General features: G+C 38.3%; 1 protein-coding gene across 4 annotated transcripts in view; it reads left to right on the top strand.

Moving 5' to 3' along the window:
* unc5a (unc-5 netrin receptor A) overlaps window positions 1–11,027 on the top strand; it is a 249,116-nt gene that overhangs the window by 206,359 nt on the left and 31,730 nt on the right. For all 4 annotated transcript variants that reach the window (XM_038284572.1, XM_038284573.1, XM_038284574.1 and 1 more), the window contains 2 exons: window positions 7,423–7,510; window positions 7,978–8,146. In XM_038284572.1, the coding sequence (XP_038140500.1) occupies window positions 7,423–7,510; window positions 7,978–8,146 (257 nt within the window). The remainder of the gene's footprint in view (window positions 1–7,422; window positions 7,511–7,977; window positions 8,147–11,027) is intronic.

Below are 11,027 nucleotides of genomic sequence, written 5' to 3' on the forward strand. Positions count from 1 at the left end.
AACACGTTTTGTTTATGCTAACAGCAACATGTCATGCTAACTCCGAAATCCCGCATACTCCGTCAGCAACCCCCGCTCTGCCCCGCTGCGCTCCACACCGGCTGCTAAAAGTAAAGCCTACAGCCTCCACTGTGGCTTCGTCCGCTCCCCTCTGAGTCCCTTGGAGATGGTAGAGAGCGTGCGCCAGATGATTAAATTCAAAGCAGCAAAACATACGGAAATGATCCAGGGTTTCCGCGGATCATTTAAAATAATTACAATCCATTATTTTTGGGGGGATTTTTTCATTAATTTCATAAATTTTTATGGGATTTCAGTGTAACAATCAACATATACCGAATCGAACCAAACCGAAAACCGTGAACACGAAACCGTGAATCGAACCGAACCGTGGATTTTGTGAACCGTTCCACCCCTAATAGATAGATATCGCGATCCCACTTGGGATAAGCGAGACGGAAAATGGGTGGATGGATGGATATATATGCAAATAGAGAGAAAAAATTTTTATTTTTAAAATGATTCCCCTACAATTAATGACCTGTTCTGTGCCGTCATTATTTGAAGAATGTGTTGGGCTCTGATGCGATAAAAAAAGAAAAAATGTTGCGTCATGTAAAATGCTACAGCTAAAACTTTACATCACCATGAGCACATATCATGAAACACGGTGGTGGCAGCATCATGCCTTGTAGATGCTCATGCTTAGATGAACTCCGGAAGCTGATCTGGGTTGATGGGAAGTTGAAAGGAGATAAAAGTTGGGCAGACCTGAAAGTTCCCCTTCAGCTTGTTTAGACCAAACCACATTAATTTGAACAGTTCATTCAAAGTTCAGACTTAAATTCAGTTGCTATTTATGTGAAGACTTAGAAATGAACGTAATATTCAAAGGTTATTTCATTTTATTCCATGATTGAATGTGAGCTTTTTTTTTAAAGACTATTGAGCAAACCTTTAAGTTTTTAAATGTATAAAGCTGGTAGATATTTAGCGACACAATTATTCTAAAATATATTTATCAGAGTTGGCTTGAATCCAAAAAATAAACCTTCCAGATTCTGGATTATTTGTTTAAAAATAATCCCTTTTCCCTCTAATTCACAATAATGCACTTCTTTGTGTCATTCTATTACATAAAATCCCAGTTGAGAACATTGAAGCTTATTTTCTACCACAGCAGAAGGTGAAATAATTCTAGAGGTTTGAATGCTTACGGAAGGCTCCACATATGCTTATTTAAGCTTATAAAAGCTGATGCCATCCATAGAAGCTTATTTTTTAGTTTCTGTCATCCCTCAGCTGCCCAACTGAAGAGTACCCAATATATTGTTTGTTTTCATTCCTTTTGAGATCTCTGTGGCACTAAATAACACAACTACACTGTATGAATGGTTTCGGTTCGATGAGTTTATCCAGCAGTTTCCTCATTTCACCACACGAGGCATCACTTAGACTTTAAAGACAAGAGACGTTTAATATCCAGACACTCTCTCTCTGTTTCTGGCAAGAAGATCTCAGTAATCTGCTCTAATGCTGCTAAACTTTAAACAAACATTGCATAAGTCGTCCAAATAATTTAACATCTGCTGCTACAGTTTATGAAGAACTGCTCTGAGATAAAGTCCATTCTGTTGCTTTATTACACCTGCTTTAATGTGTCCGACTGGATGTTAACAAGGAGCGTTTATTAGGAACAGCTGAGTCCTGTAAACATCTCAATGTCTTATTCAGCTTTTAACTTCCTTCATATGGGCTCTCTAATGGGTTTGTACCAGGACACACACACCTAAATGTGTTTCAGGGCGTTAATATGAGGCAAAAACAAGCAGTCATTACGTTCAGAGGGACAAGATCGGGCCCCAAAAGTGCATTAACAGCTTGTTTTTAGCTGGTCATTAAGGTGGATTTTGTGCAGAATTTTCCCCTAAATGCACCACTCCAATAAACCCGCAGCACCTGCTAAACAGTTATTGGTGGACAGATATATCAGCCTAAATCATGTTTTATCAAGTTAAAAATACTGTTTAGTTATTTAGTTATTTTAGTTATTCTAAAAGAAAACTGATCAAAAGAAAACAAGTTTTCTATGTTGTTGTTCGGGTTGATTAAAAAGTTAAAAGCCAAAATAACTGAGCTGATCAGCCAGGATTAGTGAGCTTTGTCTTTCTCGTACTAGAAACATACAACAGGTTTCAACACAGATTGTATGCTTTCAACTTTTAAAAGATACATAACCTGATGTTTTATATATAAGATCTGTCTGAGCTTGTCTTCAAATTAACTTTTTATCATTTTTAGGAGAAATAAAATTTTAAAAGGTCTAATTCGGAGCCCTAGTCATAACCCTTTTCTTTCTCTCAATGGTAAGCTCCATAATTTGACTTGTGTGCACGGTCATGTGGATGTGGCTTTAGCAACATTAGCAGTGTGCTATGGTTGGTTCACAACTATTTTCTTGTCTATTACACCAGCGGTCCCCAACCTTTTTTGCGCCACGGACCGGTTATATGTCAGACAATATTTTCACGGACCGGCCTTTAAAACCTCCTGACTAACAGTAGTTCAAATTTGTCCTCTGCAGAGGACATTTGTAAACTTGAATATCTCCCACCCACTGCATACTACTGAATTAATTCCTTTTGGTATCTACAGAGGACATTTAGGGCTTTTCAATGATACCAAATGTGAGGGGGTGGGGCTTTTATACCTTTCTTTACCTCATTCAGAAAATGGCAGCCATCAGTACAAGCAGGTTTTATGGGAAGAGAAAAAGTAAGTGGCTAATACTTTTTATTGTGCAAATTTTGGTTTAAAATTTTGTTGGCATATTCTAAACAAGTCTCTTAGCAACACATTGAAACATTTTATAAAGTATTTTCACTGTATTTTATAGCAGAATTTAAAAGTTGAAAAATTGTCCTCTACAGTGGACATTTGTATTTACTTCCTCTGTTTTGTTCTGTTTTTTTCTGTTGATTTTTTAAATGACAAGAATGGGAGTCGTTCTCAGATGCAGAGAGAATTTTACTGTGGATTATTGATGGAGACTCAAATATAGAGTTGTCTGATAAAGAATGTGAAGATGCATTGTTTGAGGCAGAAGAAGAGGAAGTTAATTCAGAGAGCTCCGAAACAGGGAAATTGTGCATTGATGAAAAAATTGTTCCATTTACTGGTCGATGCCCAGTGCGCCAGTACATACCCGGCAAACCACATCCAACTGGATTGAAGGTGTTTGTCTTGGCTGCACCAACTGGTCTGGTCTTGGACTTTGTAGTCTACCAAGGTAAGACTACCTTCCAAGTTACGGGAGTAAATGGCATTGGAGAACAAGCTGTTCTTCATTTGGCAGAGTTTGTTCCTTGAGGAACTCACTTGTTCTTTGATAGATTCTTTACAACAATCAATCTCCTTGATACCCTCACGACAAAAGGGTTAACAGGAACTGGAACACTCATGAGTAACAGGGTTTCAAAGGATTGTAAGATCATAGAGGATAAGAGCTTAAAAAAGAAGGGTAGAGGTGAATCAGAGATGGTTGTCAGACGAAACCCTCCTGAAGTTGTTGTCATGAAATGGTTGGACAACAAGCCAGTTGTCATGGCATCCTCTGCCTATGGCATTGAACCTCAGGACACACGCAGAAGATGGTCCAAGAAAGACAAGATTTGTCCAGGTTTCAAGGCCACTGGCAATTGCTGAGTACAACACCAACATGGGTGGCGTGGATTTGGTTGACCGAATGTTGAGTTTCTACAGAATGGCTTCTCGCACTTGGAAATGGACAGTGCGTCCACTTTTTTTACCTGGCAATCACCAACTCATGGCTTCAGTATAAGAGTGACAGCTAGTTTTGGGGGAAGAAACCACTGAAGTTGTTCAACTTCAAACTGCTCCTTGGTGAGGAGTTGACTACTCAGGCCCAAGCAGGAATCGGAAGTGAAAGTTAAGATGACTTCACTCCTCCACGTCAAAAGTGGAAACCACAGCCAAATGGAGCTCTGAGACACTATGGTGCCATCCATCTTCCAGAGATGGTGAACGAAACACATGCGTCAAGGTGTCGAAGATCTGGCTGCACAAGCAAACATATGTGATGTGCACAAAGTGCAATGTGTTCCTTTGCGTTTCCAAGAAGGGGAATTGCTTTTTGAAGTTTCATAGCAATTAAGCACATAAAAGAAAAACAACTGTGATGATGGACAGTGTTGTCAATAAAAAATTCATTCTTATGTTGATGTTTGGTTATTTTCTTTGGGACTAACTGGTTGCCATCAAGGTTCAATTTTGAATGTATGGCGTTCTGATGTCCACTGTAGAGGACGCATAATATTTCAAAAATAAAAACTTATTTTCACAAAAAAATGTTTTTAGTATTCTAATTACCTTACAAAGATTGTAGAATTTTTAAAAAATGGTGATTGGACAATATTTTTTTTCCTGGTAGTCAGGAGGTTAAAGTGTGCGGGGTAAATACGATCAAATAAAATGATACGACTGGCATAAGATCAAATACAAACAGCATAAAAATAAAACTCACCATTATGTTGAATTAGTTGGAGCCCTGAGCTTGTTTCTCCGAAACAAGCCCAACCCATCTAGGCATAATCGGAGACAATGACACACGAAGTGTGCTCCTGATGTCCAGTCTGCTCCGTAGCTTTGTTTTGGTCGCTGTGACTGCAGAAAATCCCGCTTTACAAAGATAGGATGTTATAGATAGGATGCTTCTTGACCTGAATTAACCTGTGTCAAGAGGCATAGATGCACCAACTGATACAATTGGGAGAGAATACCCCAATTTTTTTTATATTTTTCAAAATAAAACATCCCTCAGACTCTGATCGTTCACAAATTATATATATATATATATATATATATTTATTTTTTTCTGTGCGGCCCGGTACCAAATGACTGACGGACCGGTACCGGTCCGCAGCGCGGTGTTTGGGGACCCCTGTCTTACACAATAGGTAAAAAGTCAAACAAGTAGCAAAGCAACACTTTTTGACTGTACTGCAGGTTAGTCCCAGACTGTTGGAATCGGCCCTTTGGCTAACGTTTGCACCCTTCCATGGATGACGTAAATGAAGTAGAACTAAAATCACAATCTGTATAAAACACTTTTACACTCTCAATCGTCCTACTGGTTTTAAATTAGGCTCAAAACCAACAAACACGTTTTACATGATAGATAAAGTTGGATTTTAACAGTGGAAATCAAAAGGATCCAAACTGTAACAGGTATCAATCAGTTTGGAGTCCTCTTTGGATTTTTCTAAATGGATGGACTACTATCTGATAAACATCTTATCAGAGTTAAATTCTGCTTGTATCACCTGATTTTAATTATTTTAGCACGCAGTGGTTCAACATGCAGTCTGAACACTTCTATTTTAGCTATGTTTGGTTACTTTTTTCAGTAGAGTTGGTTGTTCTAAACGTTGGGGCTAACTGATACCATTGGGTTCATCATAGGTGTCTACCTGGAATTTCATTTATAATAAGATGCAAATATTGCAGCTGATATAGATTTTGACCAGATATGATATTGGAATGAATTATACCAACTTTAATTATTTATTATCTAGCATGGAATGTTAAAAAAGGCTTAATCAATGGATATTTCTCAATAGTTACAACAGGAATGAGAACAGCTGACCATTTTTTTTAATCAACTAATGGATTACTTTTAAAACAAATGTGGATAGAAGTGGAGTTTTTCTATTAGCTTGCTGATATTGAGACCAAAATATTCAGATATACGTTTTTTGGATGATATCGGACTGATTTCTGATATCGGATCAGGTGACCTTAAAACATTTTTTTTTTTTTTAAAGAAAACTCTGTTTCCTTATTTATATAAACAGATAACTTTTTACATTGAAACCTTTTGTTTGAAGGATCGATTTTATTTTAATGGAAAAACATTTAACAACAAAATAGTAAAACAGTTAGAAAAGATGGCCATGCGCTTTAGTTGTATGGATGATAAACTATTGTAAAATAAATTGATTTTCTTTAAAAAAAAAATAAAAAAAAAAACATAAACGAAAGGACAGTGGAGCAAAGTGTAGCTCTGCCCTCGGTGGCGTCCGTGAATAATTTGGTCAAACGCCCTATCGGTGATCTTTACTCCAAAGCAGACATGAAAAGTTAAAAATGAATGTTCTGAGATGAAATTAATTTGTATGACAAAGATTCTGCTCAGAAAGATCCCTGCAATAAAACCTTGTGCAAATGACTCCAATTAAGCCTTTGACTAATGGCAGAGCAGGTGCAAATTGTAGCCCATATCCACAGATGTCATCCGTGTGCAAAGAGCCTGAATGGAGGAATAAAGTTAGTCAAAGTGAAGATTATCCAGATACAATTTAAAATGAAAAAAAAAAAGTCCATCATCATTCTGCTGTTTTACTTCTCCTTCTTACAGCAGCAGAGCATAGAGCTTATATAATTATACCGGAAGATAGTTCCTCCACTTGGCTCTTTGTAGGCTGTCCAGATTAGCTGATGCCAGCACGACAGTATCTACTGGAAGAAAAGGGCCTTTTTTTCCTGTTCTCCTTTGCCGATGCTTTCCCTCTGTTTTTGTGTCTGTGTGTTTTCTCTTCCCGTCTCTTACAGATTCTTTATGCGTGGATTAACTGAAAGCCATGTTGACTGTACCACGCATTGGCACCTATCTTCTCATAGGGACTCAGGATGGAAAAGAAATCTTACACTTGCATGCATCCAGTAAAAGGAGCTATTCTGTCATTCATCACAGCTTCAGAGCAAGCGCACGCTTTATAGATTCAGATGCGAACGCAAACATTCAGGCACCTTCGACCCATTCAAACAGATGCAGTTTGATGCTGAACGGACCCGGTTTAAAAAAATGAGAAATTGTTAAAATAGTGTCACATTCGCTGTTTGGCCCATATTCTAAATGGCATTCTGAGTGGGTAATTTTAGCTGAGGAATCACAACATAAATGCTGCAGCACTCAAACTGCTTCAGTATCTCCCCGTATTCTCCGACGTACATTTCTAACAATCTCCTGGGGAAGTGCAATTTTCCTGAAGTAGTCTGTTCCATGGTCTCAATTATCTACTTTGTGGCAGACGGAGGACATTTAAACTGTGCTGCAGCGCGCGCTTTTGTCTCAGCTAATTGTTGACATCGGGGACGTGTGCCGCCGCGGCTGCCGGCATACAGATTTCCAACCGCTGCACCTGAAGGAGGCTGCCTCTGACCTTCAAAATAGATTTGCTTTTTTTGCCATTTTGTTATTTTTCATGAGTACAGTTTGTCAAGTGGGCTGGCTCCCTTTGTGGGATGACAAAAGCAGTGTTCAGTCAGAACAAATGAGGCTGTCCCCCACATGCTCACACGCCCCTCTCCTATTTCTCTCCCTTTTGTTGTTATTTGCATTAGGAATCAGCCTGCTCATTCCTCCCGAGGCCATCCCCAGAGGAAAGATCTATGAGATTTATCTCACTGTTCAGCGGAAGGAAGATTTAAGGTGGGTCTCTTTAGCGCTGTCTAACTGGCAGTCTTCCCTGAATGCCACTAGGCTGTTTGTTTTGATGCTCTACTGTTCCATTAGGAATGGCTTAAGAGGCTGTGCCAGTACTGCGGAGGAGGGATGTAAATAAATAACATAGCCTTTTACAAGGATGTGCACTGTTTAAGTTAAATGAATTGTTTGGAAAGCAATGTTTATCTGGCTTACTGCACTCATCCTCTAGAAGCCCAGCCAACGCGGCCTGCTGAGATAGTATTATAATGGAAGCCAGTCTCCCAAATTTGGCCCAGCTCATCTCTGAGTCCGGCAGGTTTTAATTATTCTGCATTCCAGCTGCTGGGTAATTTGAAGGGGTGACAGTATCATACCCTGCCACAAAGAGAGCAGTAAATTCCCACTAATATCTAAATAATTGCAAGCACTTCATCTTAACACATTCACGCCTATCCCTGTTCCTGCTGTAGGTTACCGCTGGCCGGCTGCCAGACCCTGCTGAGCCCCATTGTGAGCTGCGGCCCTCCAGGGGTGGTCCTGAGTCGGCCTGTTATCCTCAGCATGGACCACTGCTTTGATGCGTGCCTCGATAACTGGGCCGTCCGCCTCAAGAAGCAGAACTACGAGGGCGCTTGGGAGGTGAGACTACACTGCAGCTCAAGCACAAATCCTTTTGTAGGAAGACAAAGCCGCTAGTCAGTATTACTGTATTACTGAACTTATTGATTGTTTCTGTGTGAAAAATACAAACTTTTTCGGCTTGTGTCTTGAAATGCACACCACCATCCCCCCATCACTAGCACTCCTCAACGGTGGAAATTGGAGCGTACTTACATCCTAAATTTTTTTTATATTTAGCCACTTTTATTTCAAACGTTAAAATGTAATTTGTTGGATTTGTTTTGATCGAGCAACAGGAAGAATTGTATAATTATCAAGTGAATGGGAAAGGGGTGCCTTTCAAGGGCTTCACCAACAAAAATCTTAAAAGTTGTTTCGTTTTTCTGCAATTGCAACAGCTGATGTTTTAGCATAAGGTATTTTCAGATCTATACACTTTATTTCACAGAAATCTGACTGTACATTCCCATTTAGACTCTGCCTTGACCGTTCTAATACAGAGTCTCCTTTGCAGCTCAGGTTGTGTGTTTTGGCCTGTTGCTCTAATAGAAGGTTAAACTGTTGCAAACATATAGCTTTTCTTTTATAATCACCCTCAATTCATCCATGTTCACATCTAACCTGTATCTGCCAGATGGATTTGCTCCGCATATCCATATGGAAACCTTCCGTTGAAGTAATTTTGGGAAGGGGCGAAAATACTGGTTAGCTGATTGGCCTATGTTGGTGATAAACGGGCCAAATAAACCAATCAGATCAACGAAGCATATGACGTACTAACAGAGCGACGACGAAAACACAACCACAAGCCAATTGATAGATCAAACTCTTGCCGAAACCAGTCGGGAGAAGAGCAAAAACATCTTTTCCTCTGAGAAAAGCCTCCAGAGCAGTGTTTTGCTCTTCTTTCAGTGAAGAAATACTCTGTAATTCCGATAAAACTTGCTCGATAGCCACGCTAACGCTAGTTTCATCGGCTGAAGCCGCCATGTTCTTTAGACTGAACTGTCGCACTTCTCGTTGCGTCACACCTCAACCCGCCTCAAAGCCAACACTGATTGGACGTTCGTTTGGTGAACGGCTCCAAATTTTCTTTAACGGAGAGTCTCCAAACTGATCTGCGAGTGAAACCTTGAAAGCTCGCGAGATCAGGATGGTCTCACGAGGCTATTTCACATCAACCTCAGACCAAAATTCCCTGTCCCACAGCATGATACACCCACCTCCATGTAGGGCTGGACAATATTGCAAAAGCTTATATTACAATATATTTCATAGTTTTCTTCAATATGACATCATTTGGATATCAATCTAAACTATATGAGCTGCAGAAAGACCACCAGAAATGCCCCCAACAGATGCCTGTGCAATATTATTTTGCCGACTCCAAAAGATCTGCCAAAAATATGCATCAAACATTTTTTTTGTTTGTTTGGAGCTAAAAGCTTAACAGATTAAATGAACACATAACCAGGTGATTATTTCACTCTCCTCATATTTTAGTCCAAGGGTTCTTGTCTTATTTAGTTTCTCTTTCTTTGCCTCCCACGTGTTTTTGTGATCAACATTCATATGTTCAAGAAGACCAGTCCAACTCCTGATAAACCTTTATTGACACTATAGGCAGAACTTTACATGTTTTATTTTTTGAAATCATCAAGTTTCCCCTTTCATAAATAGTGATCACTACAGTGTACAATTTTTGTGTTACTCTATATATTTGGCTTCAACTGCTTTGTTTGTATATGGATTGGTTGCACTTGATGTTATTTAGGATTATTCCAGTAAACAGGGTTAAAAAGACCAAGCCACTGTTTTGCAAGTTTCTCGTTAGCCTTATGTCTTTAGCCTCAAATCAATAGACTCTATGCCCAACTCCACTACCTCCTGCATTTCAGCCAGCTCCTTTGTTTCTTGTTTTTTATTGCTGGGCAGTAGTGGCTGGCCAATGTTGTCATGGTTACTGAGGTCAGACACACACAGATTAATCAGCAGGTCCTGCAATGTAAGAAACCAAGCAGCAGGCTAGTTCATTGAATAGTGGAGCTGTGATATAACCCATTCACCAGCAAATACAGTAAAGTCAGAGTCGACTCTTAAGCAAATCCAAGTCTTTTTTTAATTTTTTTTTTTTTTCAACAAATTTTAATCATACATTAAATGGAAATAATTGACTATGTGTGCTTTTTTTTACTGATTCTATATCATTAAATGAATAAACCTTGACAACTGAAAATTTGCTACTGAGAACAATTTTAAGTCTTGTTCAGAAACGCTCATAGTTGATGTCAGCTATCTCATCTTAGCAAAAGAAAATCACCACATATAATTTTTTATGCAACTTCAAATGTTGGACAAAAGTTGGAAATTCTTCCATCCCTTTGTTTCGTGTTTGCATTTTGCATTCCCTTCTTTATAAAGTACTTTGAAGTTTATCTACCCCTAAGAATTTACTCTTCTAGGGAATATTTGTGATTTTAATAAATCTGATCAATTTGATTGACTCTGTTGCAGCTCAACCACACATAACTAGAGAGAGATGGTCTGAGTTTGCTAATAGGGAATGAGTGAAATTAGTTAACGGTGCTCATCATTTTATAGTTTATACATCAGAATCAGAAATACTTTAATAATCCCAGAGGGAAATTACTTTTGTTACACGCTCCAGTTACAGTTATATATATATATATATATATATATATATATATATATATATATATATATATATAAAAAATATATATATATATATATATATATATATATATATATATATATATATATATATATATATATATATAAAATAAAAATAAGAGATAAAAAGAGATCAAATATATACACCACATATATCTCTTCTGTATATATATATATATATATATATATATATATATATATATATATA

Source organism: Cyprinodon tularosa, unplaced genomic scaffold, assembly GCF_016077235.1.
Source record: "Cyprinodon tularosa strain WSP-4 unplaced genomic scaffold, ASM1607723v1 ctg20, whole genome shotgun sequence".
Classification (NCBI taxonomy): Eukaryota; Metazoa; Chordata; class Actinopteri; order Cyprinodontiformes; family Cyprinodontidae; genus Cyprinodon; species Cyprinodon tularosa.